Source organism: Nelusetta ayraudi, unplaced genomic scaffold, assembly GCF_046127955.1.
Source record: "Nelusetta ayraudi isolate G7.1 ecotype Tasmania unplaced genomic scaffold, CSIRO-AGI_Nayr_v1 ptg000033l, whole genome shotgun sequence".
NCBI classification, from domain to species: Eukaryota; Metazoa; Chordata; class Actinopteri; order Tetraodontiformes; family Monacanthidae; genus Nelusetta; species Nelusetta ayraudi.
The window spans coordinates 6,386,545-6,402,018 of NW_027466083.1; the positions used below are offsets into that span (position 1 = coordinate 6,386,545).

General features: G+C 47.3%; 1 protein-coding gene across 2 annotated transcripts in view; it reads right to left on the reverse strand.

The window, feature by feature from the left end:
• The window catches only part of doc2b (double C2-like domains, beta), a 69,102-nt gene that overhangs the window by 6,278 nt on the left and 47,350 nt on the right, over nucleotides 1-15,474 (reverse strand). For both annotated transcript variants that reach the window (XR_012927355.1, XM_076031980.1), the window contains exons 4-6: nucleotides 11,829-11,938; nucleotides 6,128-6,254; nucleotides 902-1,059 (exon numbers count right to left, since the gene is read on the reverse strand). Coding sequence is in view for 1 of the 2 variants with exons in the window: in XM_076031980.1 (XP_075888095.1) it covers nucleotides 902-1,059; nucleotides 6,128-6,254; nucleotides 11,829-11,938 (395 nt within the window). In the remaining variant the exon portion in view is untranslated. The remainder of the gene's footprint in view (nucleotides 1-901; nucleotides 1,060-6,127; nucleotides 6,255-11,828; nucleotides 11,939-15,474) is intronic.

A 15,474-nucleotide genomic window follows, 5' to 3' on the forward strand; every position in this document is an offset into this window, starting at 1 on the left:
CATTCCCCTTTCCTCTCGCCAGCCTGTCAGTGGATCCATTATGTGCCGGAGTGTCCTTCAGGCTTCAGGGAGATTTTTTTTCCCCTCAGCCTCGAACCGCCGGTGAGAAATTGTTGCCAGGAACCTCTCCGTCCGCCGGAAGGCGTCGCGCTTTTGTTCTCGGGTGTGTAGTGCGGAGCGCAGTCTGAAAATTAATTGCGCTCTCATTGCTCGGCCGGATGAAAGACGCGGGGAAAATGTTCAGGTGCGATAAATGAGAGTCTGCTCTCCTAGCGGCGGATGGCCTTCCGGCGCCGTGCGCCTTTCATGCTGCTGATAATCACACACTGACTCGTCTTCTTTTGGCGCTGCCAGATAATCAATTTTGACACTTTTACCGCGTGTCATTAGTCCGCTAAAAATAGAAACGACGCGGCATGGTGGTTTGGGTGGGATTGGGAGAAGAGAAGAGAAGAGAAGAGAAGAAAAGAGAAGGGAAGCGAAAAGAAGAGAAGAGAAGAGAAGAGAAGAAAAGAGAAGGGAAGCAAAAAGAAGAGAAGAGAAGAGAAGAGAAGAGAAAAGAAGAGAAGAGAAGAGAAGAGAAGAGAAGAGCAACCAACAGGTGGCTTCTCCTGAAGCTGCAGGTGGTTGGAAGTGAGCGGGCGGCTCTGCATCACGTTTGGTTGCTGCTAATTGAAACACAGACTGAGGTCTAAACCTGCAGGGCCTGCTGGCCCTGATGCCAAGTAACCTGAGGATGGCTGATTTATATATATATTTCTATATTTTATATTAGCGACCCAAATATATGTCCTTCTAAAGGAGCTGTTCCCTCAGATTTCTCCAAAACTTGGCTCGTCCATCTTGCCAACCTCAGATAGATAGGTAGATAGATAGGAATGTTTTTTTTCTTTGTACTGACGTTTTGACATAGGGGTCGGAGAAGCCGTTGGCGTCCATGGCGGCGAGGTGAGCGCAGCGGATGATGCCGACGACCAGGCAGGACTTCTGGGTGTTGTACTTGAGAGAAATCATGATGCGTCCTCGCTCTTCAAGGGATTTGTCCTCCGTCTTGTTGACCTGAAAGAGTGAAAATGGAAGGAAAAAAACGTGTGAATGACTCAAACACATCAACCAGGTTCTGAATTCTTCCCCAACTGTCCTTCTAAAAGTAGGTTGATGGCAGAAGACGTCACAGTGACGACCCATCAAAAAAGTTTCTTAAAAGTGTATTTTAATTCTTTTTGTTCCAGTTCTCTCGGAAACAAATATTGGATGTGCACCCTGATTTTTCTCATATCAGTCTGATCATCATTTCCCAGGCAGATCGCTGTATATGCATATCAGGGATGCAAAAGTATTCAGTATTTTACCGTTCAATACGTCCTGTTTGGTTCAATACCTTACGTCAAACAACAGTATCTCAAAACTTGGTACAGTTGTGTGTGGTCCCGCAGTCATCAATAATTGGACTTGTTCCAGCCCGCCTGTATCTATCATCACAACCTTCTGTCATTAAATAGACCAATATGTCTTTGATTATGGCTTTTTATTCCGTCAAAAAGGTGGTTGTAAACAGCCTTCAAAGTGCCAAGTGCATTAAACGACGACGAACAGAATAAATTAATATAACGCATTTACCACATTAACCATAAATATATACATTGTATATACATATATCAGGTCTTCAGGAAGCTTAAGGCTTAATATTTCTGCTTCTATGACCAATGACTTAAATAATAAAATACAATGATGAAAAAAATGCAATGCAATTTACTGGCAGATGCTGATTGTGTGAAAATGCACTTTGCTGGATGTCAGCATTTCTAATAAACCACACACACACACACACACACACACATTAGACAACTGTTCATACGGCAATGGCAAAGGCACACAGGCTTAAATAATTCAAGCTTATCTGGAGCCACTTAAAGAAATTCCCTGACCAGTGAAAATGTGCGACTGTGAAGGTCCATCCATCCATCCATCCATCCATCCATCCTTCCATCCATCCATCCATTTTCAATACCCACTTCTTCCTGAACTCAGGATTGTGGGGACTGTGCCATTTCAAAATAAAATCTTTTTCTTTTTTTTTTAAGTTTGTTCTTTCTGTTTGTCTTTCTATTTACGACAAGGATCATTTTTGGAAACACATGGTCTGGGAGTTGGTTCTTTGGTTGCTTACTTCACCAGCCCTGCATCACACTGTCACCCTCTGCTGTCATTTAACAGACAGCATTGTGCAACGTCTGACAAAAACCACAGGCTGTTCTCACTGGTAATTGGTCGGTAACACTCAACATGCTCCTCCTGACAGCCAACATAGCCTCATTCCTTGCTCCAAGTTTGGACTTTTGAAGTCAACCAAACACACCCTGTGCTGCTCGGGTGCCAGTTGTCTGTGGCAATGTAAATCACAAAACTTCCCAGTGTTCCGCTGTTGCAGAACAGACGATGGAAAGGCAGGAAATGAAGCTGCAGAAGACGGCGACTGGAGCCTGGTGCTGCTCCGCTGTCTGTCAGGCGGAGTTACAGCGGGAGACTAATCAGTCACCTGCAGGGGGGGCCAGCGAGCGTCTCGCCGCTGTTCGGAGGCGTCTGGCTGGACATGTGGGGGTCAGAATTCCATTTCATCTGACAGGCCGGCCGGCTCTGAGCTCTGTTCCCTGTCGAAGCCGCTCAGTCTCGCCTGTCGTCAGCGGCCTATCAGCAGCCAGGAAGTCCTGCTGTTGCTTCTCTAACAAGACGGGGGAGTTTGTGACAAAGCGGACGGGGATGCGAGACGAAGAGTGAGGCCTCAGACCTCGGCCACCTGGAGTGAATCGGGATCAACGCCACTGACACTGAGACTGACGTCTCCTTTCTTTCCTACGTCCATCCTGCAGCAAGGCGTTTTCAATGGCAGTGTGTGAAGATGGAGCGCAGGAAGGCAAACTCTGGACTCAGGCACTTGTTTCCCTCTTTCAGTCCAAAAAAAACCAAAACACTTAAGCTTGCATAATCAAACCGACTGCTGAGCCGCAGTGTTTTCCCGGCTAATTGCGCTGTAACTTTGGGAGGGACTCATTTACGATCGACTGCAGGACGTCCATTAACGGGATTCAATGCAGTCGCCGTCGATCTGAGCGTCTCTGAGCGACGCTCTGGTGAATGTGGCTAAATAATCGAGTGCGATAAACATCGCTGGCTCTCGGCCCGCCACCTTTGCCTCTTGCACCCCCCCCCCCCCGCCCCCCCCAATCCTCTCAGGTTTTGGTGCGGCTCCATCAGCAGGCTGCTTATGGAGCTCCGCATGCCGGATGAAAGGTTTGCCAGTATTCCTGGATGAAAGAGATTGTCCCCCCCTCCGAACTCTTTGACTGCTCTGTGTTGCAGCGCTACTAATCAATTTCAATTTCCCAAACTTACAGTTTGAAGTGGGAGGGGAAGTTAATTACCTGCCACCAGAGCTTTTTCCCCCTCTTTGCTTATCTGTGTGTTGCCGCCGCTGCGGCGAGAAGTCGTGACACGCTACAGGCCGCAATGCAACACAGCTCTTGACAAATGCTCCACCATGTATTCTGTTCTTACCTTCTTTTAAAAGTTCTCTTCCTGTTGTCTCTTGGTTAAGACCAGGCCCCCAGACTCCAAGATGGAGGCCCATTCATTTCAATGCCATTACTCACCCAGCGCAGCTCCCGATAAAGTTTAAAACTTCCGCATTAAGGGGCCCATGGAGCATGCGCCGTTGTGTCACTTCCCATCTATTTGGCCAATCAGGTACAGACATGTCAGGAGGCAGCCAATCAGAACGAGCTGAGACACAGCAGCACGTACGACGTCATGACATCACACTGGGAATAAACTCTTTTCTGGTAATTTTCTAGCCTTTATCTCTTTTTTTAAACGACTAAAAGACCATAACTGAAAAGCCTACAGTAGAAAGATTTGCTATGAATCGCGTTTCAGGTCACAGTTGTCCTGTCAGCCATTTTAAAGGAGTTTATTTTTGTATAGCGGTCTATGGGAAAAATGCTTTTTGGGCCAACAGGATTTTTTTCTGCTGCAGTACCTTGAGTGACCACTGGGAAAAATCGGCATGCCGCCATATTGCCAGTTCGGTATCCAGTTCTTCTAATACATCCATGGTTAAGCCTGCCAGGGTGTAGTGGGCTGGGGTGTGTGGGGGTCCCCTCTCTCTCCTCTGTGTCTTTACTTTCAGCTACCTGTCTGGTCCTCCTGCCTGGAGCTGCAGACTCTGGATGTGCGGCTGCAGATCAACACCTGCTGTTACAATTACCACAGACACAGCGTCAGCTCTACCAGTAACGGCACCTGACGCTATAATTACTGGCCTCCGCTGTTACCCCACCGCAGGGTTCGGTTCCCACCCGGGGGCCCTTCCGTGTGAAGTTTGCACGTTCTCCCTGTGCCTGCGTGGGTTCTCTCTGCTACTGCGGCTTCCTCCCACAGACCAATGACACGCACGTTACTGGCAACTTCTTTCAACGGTCCGCAGCTGTCAATCTGAGATGCCGTGTGTGATGTGTCTCTGTGAGGCCCCGCAGCAGAGGCGGCGATAGCCAATAGATGAAAGAATGTTTTTTCCTTCTTTTTGATACGGACAAAACGTATTACCATGTGGGATAGTAAAATGAAACCCGGCAAAACAAAAATCCCAAAACAATGATGACCGCTGTCTGTTTTCCAAGCAGCATAACATCCACCGTCATCTCACAGACTCCGCCTCCTCTTACCTCACACACCACCACTACATCTGTATTACTGCCGCCGTGAGACGCCTCAGATTTTCTCGCTGCCTTCCTGTTTCATTTTGCTGCAACCCCCCCGAAAAAGTGCTGCCAAAGCTCGACATCCTCACCCCTCAGAGGCAACGACAACACTTCGGCAGGTGGTTGCGAATCCACCTGCCGAGCCTCCATCTCCCTGCAAGTAAGTGCGTGTGTGTGTGTGTGTGTGTGTGTGTGTGTGTGTGTGTGTGTGTCCAGGCCAGACAGTGAATCGTGCCATAAACCAAACAGCAAACAAGGTAAAAGTGGCGAGGAGCCTCGGCTGCCTGTCTGCCGTCAGCCGTCTCCCAGAGCGCCGCTGGTATCCGCCTGGTTGAGATGATTGAGCGCTTCGCTCTCGGCTTCCGCCGCCACCGTGTTCATAGAAAACTCCTTATCTGTCACTTCAGGAGCGGGAGAGAGAGAGAGAGAGCGGTGGCGCAGAAGGCTCCTTGTGCGCCTTCAACTCGTTTCCCCCCACACACATAATTACAGCTTCACTTTGCCCACGAGCGCTTCTATATGAATATTGCCAAACTGCAAGATATTTCTCAGCCTGGATTTTTATTTTTTTATTATTACTATTTTTTAAACGTGGATGGACCCTGCGAAAGCGTTACGGCTTCTGACGCAAGCGGAGCTCTGATGGTCTGGAGGCTCCGTTTTCTCATCCTCAACTTTCCCTTTTTGGAGTTTTTTTTTTAGAGGAAGGCAACTTCTAATCTGGTGGCAAGATCTGTTATTTTATTTGACTGGCAACATCCTTTATGTGCAGCAAAATTGATTTTTTTTTTTTGGTTGAATTCTTGTAGTAGGATTTAAAAAAAAAAAACTTGACGTCAGAAAGACGCAGCTGAGCCTGTGGCCTTCAAAATTTTTTGCCATGCAGTTAAATGAAGCAGCGGAGAATCAATAAAACACTATTTCAGTGTAGCACAGTGTGATTCACATTGCCAGGCTCTTTACTCCCCCTGTGGTTTGGTGTTTCCCCTGCAGGTTTTGTCACTCTCGCCATTATCACACATCGCACAACTTTTCAACAGGCAGATTTGAATGTTTCCTCTCCACTCCAACCTGGAATCTCAGGCCGCCTCTCTGTCCATTAGCAGCGGCTCGCCTCTAATGCATGGTGGCAGAATAAATAAAAAAAATGTAAAAATGGCAGGAAGAACATTACTGAAACTGTGGGCACCAACAGGAGCGGATGGACTGCTGTACATGGCGGTAATGCTCATGTGTTTGCCGCAAACGGGACTAAAAGCCGCGGAAGTGGTTTAATTAGTGGACGGTCTTTGTCTGACTGGGGGCAGATATTGTTTTTGTGAGTGCAAAGGCAGCGAGTCGGGAAATAAAAAGTGTGGGAGTGGACTTACGGGCAACTGTTTCTCCAGGCAGTTGTTGAAGTTTTTGGTTTGGTTGGGCTTCAGCTTCTTGAGGGGGATCCGCATCTCGCCGATGAACTCGTTGTGGCGGAATTTGTCCTCGTCACACACCGAGATCCTGGAGGAGAGGAAGGACGGGGGAGAAGAAGACGGGTGGCTTTAAAACCCTCATTTTACACCTGCTGCCCATCAGATGCTGCCCGTCATCAGACAGACTTAATCCTCGCCAGAGTCCTCGGTCCTCGACTCTAAATCTGCTTCCTCTTTGGAGGCGCTCGAGCGGAACGATCGCCGCTCAGCAGCAGCACAGAGTCCGTGTGGACTTCCTGAGGAGGGAATTGCAGAGTTTTGGCCGTGGTGAGGAACGCGAACTCGCTCCCTCCTGATCGGGAGACAATTGTCATGCAGCCTTTGTGCTCCAGTGACGCTGAGAAATCTGCCGCATGAGCAGGTGGTGGCGAATTTTGCAATTCCATTTTTATTTATTTTTTTACGGAAAAAAAACCCCAAAAAACGGGACGACCAGCGTCCTGCGTGGGAATGTGGAGGCCTGGCCTCGCCGTCATGTTCCTGCTGAAACAGAACACGGAGGTCTTTTATTGGCTGGCTCGGAGGCCAAAAGTAGGAAGAAAAAACAAAAAACCTCTGGCGGGAACACATCTCCGAGGGAAGCCTGGACGAAATTTGGACATTCACAGCAGAACAATGAAGACATGATTTTTCTCTCACTCTGCAACGCATAATCAGCCCCCCCCCCCCTCCCTGTTCTACCACCACCATAAATAAATTAGAGGGATGTTGATAAAAGGCTGCCAGCTTGATGATTCAGCCTTCAAACTGCCAGCTGTGAGAAACACAACGTACGGCTGTGGGAGAAAAAAGTTGGACGATACGATACGATGTTCTGAAAAGAAAGTGTGCGTTGTTCTGGGCTTCGAATGAGAGGGAGGCGGCGTCACGGTGGAAGGGGGAGGACGTTAAACCAATAAAACTTGGCATGTTTAAATGAATTGGCTCGGCGGTTGCTGAAATTAAATAAAAAGCAGCAGGACGATGTGAGCCTGTTCATTAGACAAACTGCAGCAGAGGTTCCTCGTGTATTTGATGAGCCATAATCACATTTATAGCCAGGCGGAAACCTGGACGCTTGCCGCTATTTATAGCACGACGCAATGGACATTTACGGGCACATGGTACATAACGTTGTGTGTAATAATGTAATAATGTGTTAATTATTCCAATATAACATTGCGGCTCATTGTTTTCCTGAATCTCCATCAAGCCATCCATCTTCTGTCGCTTTGTCCGGAGTCGGGTCGCAGGGGCAGCAGTCTCAGCAGAGACGCCCAGACTTCCCTAGCCCCAGTCACCTCCCCCAGCTCATCCAGCGGGACCCCAAGACATTCCCGTAGTCTCTCCAGAGTGTCCTGGGTCTTCCTCGGAGTCTCCTCCTGGTGGGACATGCCCGGAACACCTCTCCAGGGAGGCATCCAGGAGGCATCTGGAACAGATGCCAGAGCCACCTCAGCTGGCTCCTCTCGATGTGGAGGAGCAGCGGCTCTACTCCGAGCTCCTCTGGGTAACTGTGCTCCTCACTCTGTCCCTAAGGGTGACCAGCTCCTCACCCCGTCCCTAAGGGTGACCAGCTCCTCACTCTGTCCCTAAGGATGACCAGCTCCTCACCCCGTCCCTAAGAGTGACCAGCTCCTCACCCTGTCCCCAACGGTGACCAGCTCCTCACTCTGTCCCTAAGGGTGACCAGCTCCTCACCCTGTCCCTAAGGGTGACCAGCTCCTCACTCTGTCCCTAAGGGTGACCAGCTCCTCACCCTGTCCCTAAGGGTGACCAGCTCCTCACCCTGTCCCCAAGGGTGACCAGCTCCTCACTCTGTCCCTAAGGATGACCAGCTCCTCACCCCGTCCCCAAGGGTGACCAGCTCCTCACCCTGTCCCTAAGGGTGACCAGCTCCTCACCCTGTCCCTAAGGGTGACCAGCTCCTCACCGTGTCCCTAAGGGTGACCAGCTCCTCACTCTGTCCCCAAGGGTGACCAGCTCCTCACCCTGTCCCTAAGGATGACCAGCTCCTCACCGTGTCCCCAAGGGTGACCAGCTCCTCTCCCTGTCCCTAAGAGTTACCAGCTCCCTCCCCCTAAGCTCATGACCATAGGTGAGGGTGGGAACGTAGGTCGACCAGCAAATCAAGAGCTTTGCCTTTCAACTTCGCTCCTTCTTCACCACCGCATGCCGATCTCGCGCTCCATGTTCCCTTCACTCGTGAACAAGAAAGACCCCGATATACTTGAACTCCTCCACCTGAGGCAGGGCAAGAGAGAGGGCAACACTCCTATGTTTTCCTGAATGTGTTGGATTGATTGATGTGTTAAAAACCACAGTCACTGTGATCCGATCAAATTCCTTTCACTGCCACTGGAGCCAGTCGGCCTTGCAGTAAAGCTGCCACGCTGCAGGTTTAGCTTCCTCTTTCCTCTCAGCTTAAACGTGAATTGTAGGTCCCGCTTCTTTCTCCAGCGACCATGTAAACTGTCAATCAGTAACGTCATGGGATAAATAAGGCTTTAAATTGTAAAGCACAGCTTCACTGTTACGTTCATACAGTTTGATTGATTGCCATTTGGATGAAAAGCAAAAGTCTTTGTCATGCCTGCGAGGTTGTGCGAGGAAAAGCTGGTTTTTGGTACATTTGGGGGGAAAATTCAATGCTTTTGCTCGAGTGGAAAAACATGTCTTATAAATAGCAACTTCTGACCTGAAGTGTGAGACACTGGGACACTGTTATGACACACACACACACACACACACACACACACACACACACACACACACACACACACACACACACACTCTGTGTTCTACAACCACTACAACGATTACACATAAGATTATATAACCTACTTCCACCTCACTGTTAACAAATTGGTAAAAATAAAAGAACAGTCCAGTGGCAAGTTGTATAACATCGTCATATTTATCTTTCCAGTTCGTGCTGGTTTCAGCTCTATTTTTTATGTGCAGTAGAAAAAAATAAATAACTCAATAAAATAAAAAATACACACACACACACACACACACACACACACACACACACACACACACGAACACCTTGAACTAAACGGGCAGTTATGCCACCTTAACAAAAATACTGTGTGGAGACGACGGAAACAAAAGGATGTAAAACTGCAAGGATGTTATCGCACCTATATTTCCAGGCAAATTGAAAAAAAAAAAAATCACCACTCTGCACTCGAATGTCGCTGCGCCGAGAGAGCGAGAGAGCAAGAGAGGGGGAGAGAGAGTGAGAGAGAGAGGAAAAAAACCCGAGTGGAACGTCAGCACTACCTGGAAACCATTTTCTACAGCTTGTAAAATCTAAAACATAACCCCAGGCGTGTTTCCCTCCACCGCACCCCCCCACCCCCCACTTCCTCACCGCTGCCTCTGTTGTTTTTTTTTGCTCCCTTCTTTTCCTTTCCCGTTTCTTCATCCCACCTCGCTTCCTTGCTTCCTTCCTCTCCCACCCTTTCCTTCACTCCTTCAGTCCTTTCCTTCTTCTCTTTCTTCTCCTTGCCCCCTCTGCTGCTTTAATTTCCTCTCTCCCTACACCTTCATTTCCCATCTGCAACATTTTAATTTCCCTCCTTCCTCCCCCGTTGCTTTCACTTCCGTCCACTAAAATATAGAGGGGACGGACAAAATGGAGAACCATTTTGTCCGTCCCCTCTATATTTTAAAGGTACTTTCATGCCGTTCGGGTTGCTGGCGATATTTTCGCAACCTGGTCAAAGAATACACTGTATGAATTAGCAAATACATGCAACTTACAAGGAACATGGCACAAGACTTGCAGACAAAAACGGCACCAAAAGAATTTCTTTTTTCTTATCAATCTTTGATTCAGCTGCTTGAAAACATTGCTGTGTCCATATCTGACATCTGTCTCATGTGGTTTTCAAAAGTGACTGGCTGCCAGGTGTGCAGGTCCTGCAGGCAACAGGTGTCGCTGCGCAGTTAAGATTGCTAACGTGAGGTTTGACGTCTTCACCTCTATTTTTATCTTCTTGAATAGAATTAACTCCAAATCTGTGAACCCCCAGAGAGTTATTTGTGTTGGTAAAAGCAGCCACCAGATCTTTTGTTCGCGTCATCGCATAGCGAGAGATGAGGTATCCCTTTAAACCTTCATCCTTTCTCTAAACATTTTCACTTCCTCTTGCATAAATGTTTGGAACTTTCCATCTATTTTCTTGCCACCACACCGCTCACAGCCTTTCCACACTGCCACTTTGCCACCTGTTGTTTTTGGTCCCTCCCCACTTTACTCTTTTTCTGTTATTTCCGATCATCAATTTCAGTGATGTGCGGTGAGGTTCATGGCTGGTGAGGCACTGACTTCATCACAATCAGATTTACAAACTTATGAACCCGACATAGCAGCTTATTCACCATTTGATTGGCAGCAGTTAACGGGTTATGTTTAAAATCTCTTATCAGCTTTCTTCACACAAAAATACAGAACTGTAGCACTGTATTTTTTATTTTATTTTATTTTATTTATTTATTTATTTATTTATTTTGCTTTTCTCTGCCTTGCACCGGGGGTCTGTGAGGATCGAAATTTCATTCATCATGTCATATGTCGAGTATGTGTGATGTCTGACAATAAAGTTGAAGTTGAAGTTGAGCACACAAAAAAAGCACATTTGATTTAAAAAAACATTATCATAGTCTTAACTTTACTTATAAATGAAGTCCATGTGCTGCTCCTTTTGAACAAAAGTAACGATAACTCGATCATAGAAGTTGTCTTTGCCGTTCTTCAGTTTTAAAAGTCTTTGTCTCACTGACTGTATTCTGCAGCCGGGATCCCTGGGATCACGTGCGCCCAGGGAGAACTGCATGCCTCACTTATTGGCTCTTTGCAGCAGTTTGATGATCGCTCAGCCCAAGGCACTAGTAACACACATACAGTCTGTGACAAAAAAAACTGTGCATTGGAAGTTTAGTAGCAAAAGTTTTTGCTACTAAACTTCCAGATTTTAATAGCGACATATAGAGAGACAGAAATACGGTCTCGCTGCAGAGGGCACCAGCACAGTTAATGAGTCATTGTGCAATCTATGGAGAGGCACAGCAGGCTGCTGCCTCACCGCTCTTCTCTGCTCAGTACTTGAACAGTAAATGTGAAAATCCAGCGATTTTGAATAAAAAACAAGTTAAAACTGGTGACGTTAACTGAAAAATACCTTTAAAGTGATTTGCGTTTTAAAGGTATAGCCATAAATAGAACCATTTAATTCTTTTTTTCACGCTACATTTGTTTCTTTCCAAGATTGTCAGGTGAGGCTCTGTCTTACCTGCCTCCCCTGGCTGCTCGTCAATGATCATTTTCTATCCTTCACTCCATCCTTCAACTTCCTTTACTCATTCATTGTTTGTGTGTTCTACACTCTTGAATTCCCTCAGTTCTTCTTCCCTTATATTATTTTATATCAATTTGTATTATTTTCTTTATTGCCTACTTTCCTCGTGCGTCCTCTTCCCCCCTTTGTTTCATGAATTTCTCCCTCTTCTCTGTTCGTCTCAATATGTTTTGGCCATCCCCCCCCCCCCTTTTCCATTCTTCCCTCTCTTCCTCCCTCCCTCCTCAGGGCTCAGACAACTGACTGGACGCTACCTGAGTGTTTTTCGGACCATATCCTCGTCGGTGATGCCGTAGTAGGTCAGGGTTTCGCTCCACACAGGGTTGAGCGTGTTGTGCAGCGTCTTGGTGCGAAGTTTATTGGCCTGGAAGAAGAGGAAGAAAAAGAGAACAAGTGGCAGAGCTGATTATTCCACAATGCTTAACATCATTTGTTTGAGTAACTAGCGGCGGCAGCCCTCGGTGATCCCTCAGCTGTCGGTGAAATGCTGCCAGATTTCTGCAAACAAGCGGGAAAAAAAAAATCAAAAAAAAAATCGCACAAAGCCGCCCAGCCTGGTGAAAATTTGTCGATATATTGACGTCCGGCGCCGAGCACAGGCAAAAAAATAAAAACATAAAAAAAAACACAAAAAACAACAACTCGCCGCCGCACACTGAACACTGCATGGACCGAACTAAATAAACAACAGGCTGCATTTGCATGAGGTGACAAGCGGACGAAGATGCTGAGTGATGAATGGGCAGACGTTGAACGACAGGAACAAACGCTGCAGCTGTGCTGTGTTTCCGCTGGTCTTATATTTTCTAGAGGAAAAGAAAAAAATCCATAGGCCTGCGTCAGGAATAAATTTTAAACTAGACATCAAACACCAAGAAAGAGCGCGGCATGCACCTTTAGTCTCTGTTCAAACAGAGGGAATATGTGGAATAAAAACCTTAATGTGGTTAAACAGTTATTGGATAAAGACTAACAAGGTTGAAGTCAAACCTCATTATTCAGCATTTTAAGTACAGTATGGAAACACAATGCTTTCTGTAATACATAATAAAGGCCAGAATTAAACAAGTGACCAACATGTGGCAAACATGAGTCCAGGAGTAAACCCCCCCCCAAAAAAAACATTGCTCATCCATGGTTTGGTTAGTTGCAACACTGCAGGCAGAGTCTAAGAAATGTCTGGTGTTCAGTTAAAGTTCAATCCAGTTCTGCAAATGACAACATAGAAAATCAAAAAAACAGATTTGAATGAGCTCCTAATATTGCAGCGTGCCTGCCAAAGCGCCGCCGACGGGCTGACAACAGGGTCGCCGAGCTCGTGAACCAGAGGGACTGTCGGCAAATCTGGCAACAGCAGCAGGAGCTTGGCACAGCGGCTGCCGAGGAACACTTGCAGCTTTTGATTTCCTTTTAATTTGTGAGATGTGGAGGTGTTGCTGGGCCTATTTTTAAAGAGCGGCGAGGCTTTGACCCGCCTTGGATTCCCCCCCCCCCGTCCAGCTTCGACAGATTCCAAGTGAACAAACGCTGGAGTGGTTAATGGGTCCCTCGCCACACATCAGGGTCTGTTCGCATGCACCGCTAAGTACTCCACATCCACTTTGTTGAAATAGTGAGAGTTACATGAGCATTAGATAAGCTTGAAGTGGCCAGTGCCAAAAGTATCAAGACAAAAAAAAAAAAGAAAGACTGGAGGTGTGACAAATGGCGGCTCTGCGCTCGAGACACAAGAACTTTCAATGAATTTGTTGCATTAACGGGGAGTAGTTTGATCACCAGGAGCTGCATCAAGGAGCCTCCGAGAGGATGTCGCACCCAGAGAGGAGAGGAAGAGCTTCCTGAAGTTGGGTCTGTGCAAACTCAAGCTGGGTAAACACATAAAGAGTTTTCACCTTCCCAACCAAGGATGGCAAATGCTAGATTTTGAAACGTTTTATAAGGTCATCCTGAGGTGTGTTAAGTCAAATTGGTCATGGTTGGGCGCCGACTATTGTAAATATTAGACTTGTTCGATTTTTCTACACAAAACTCTTCTTGTGTGTGGGGAAAGTCGACGACTATGGGAATTGTGACATGAGACAGAATGTAGCCGATGAAGAGGCGAGCCCACCGAGGAACAAGGAAGCAGGCGTAAATAAAAACAAACGTGGCCGACCAGAAGCACTAAGTTGGCTGGATGTCAGAAATGGAGGAGCAGCTCTTTGAGCTGTGGGAAACACACCAATGTCTATTTAATGTCACTGCCAAGTCGGACCACTGTCAAAACAAAACTCTGTGTTCACGCTGTCTACTGGTTTTTTCCCCCAGTCTATTTTTTTTAGTTCAGTTGGCAAAAGTCCCCAAGACAACCATTACTATTACTGTCCACTTCCATGTTTTGTGTTGTGTTTATTGTTTGTTGAGGGCTGTTGCTAAGTTTAAAAAAATCTTTTAAGATTCATAAAATCCTTCTGTGCGTCCCGTGCTTCAAATGCAGATGCTGGAGACACCCTGATTGATCAGCCGTCTATTGCTCGAGTCTAGGCTGATGTTCACATCTTGTTCACATCAAGATTATTGATGATATGATTGATATATTTATTGATCATTCTAGCAACCAGTGGGACAGCACTACACAATCTGGCACATCCATCCTAAAAAGCTCTACGCTGAGTTTTTTTTTTCTTTTTTTTTTGAAAGACACTCAGCCAACGAGGCGAGAGAGGCGGAAACAGGAAGCCGCTGCCAGCTTGTAAACAACAGTCAGGAACTCTCTAATACAATAAGGGCCGACTGGGAGGGCCGTCTAAGTGGACGGCTGGCAGGATGACAAACAGCGTGCGGGGGCGATGAGTTAAACAAAAGCCTTCGTCGAGTCACTTGCGGTCAGGTGAGTCAATAAATTACAACGGGGTGAGTTGAACCCCCAGCCATCATGACTGGACGAGGATTTAATTAAAGGTTTTCAAAGGCTCAACGCGAGGCAGCCCCGGGGTGGCGGGACGTTACAATTTGAGGGAATAACAAGGGAGCCGAGGTGATCTCATGCTGGAGTATTATCCCTTGGCTGAAAGGGAGTCCACTGCCCTCACTGGCACCTGCCTGCAGTGGGGGGAGGGGTGTGTGTGTGTGTGTGTGTGTGTGTGTGTGTGTTGTGTGTGTGTGTGTGTGTGTGTGTGTGTGTGTGTGTGTGTGTGTGTGTGTGTGCTTTGCAAATGAGCGTCCGCCGTCGCAAGTCACTCCAGCCGCCGAGGCTAAAAAGGCTCATTATCAAGCCAATTATTGCTGCATTTTCCTCCTGGACCTGTGGGTCACAGCTCCAAGCGCTGCATCGGTCTGGAGACCAGCACTGTCCCCACCCCCGAGAGCCGCCGGGGAGAGGGGGTGAGGGTGGGGGGTGGAGCTGGCAGAAACGGCGAGCGGCAGCCACGCTGCAGTTGCGCGGCGGCTCTCACTCGCCCAAACACAATGAAACACAGCAGTGACTGACAATCGCTGCGAGATGGAAAAGGAAATAAGGCCCCTAAGTGCTGATTAAACGCGTGGAGACGAGTTGCGCAGGAAATTGGTTTGTGTGATTGCGAGTGAAAAGGTTTTCCACGGCTCCGTCAGTTAGAGCGACAAATAAACAGACGGCGTTCCTGATGCTGGGAAATTACCTCCACGTGTGTATCAATCAAAATTTAAAGGTGCCAATTTGTGTCTTTACTTCATCCCAGACTCCACTGAAGAATGAATAATTATCGAAAAGATGTTATAGATCTCCAGAAATCACCGTATTTAGCCCTCTGTTTGCGGCCTCCTGCTAAAACTGATGCTTTGCGGGAGCTTTTTCCATGCGCGTCTGGGACAAAAACAAAGCAGTTCTAAGGGGGCGGAGCCAACACCTGTTTGAGGGTACAGATGCCCTTTGTGACATCA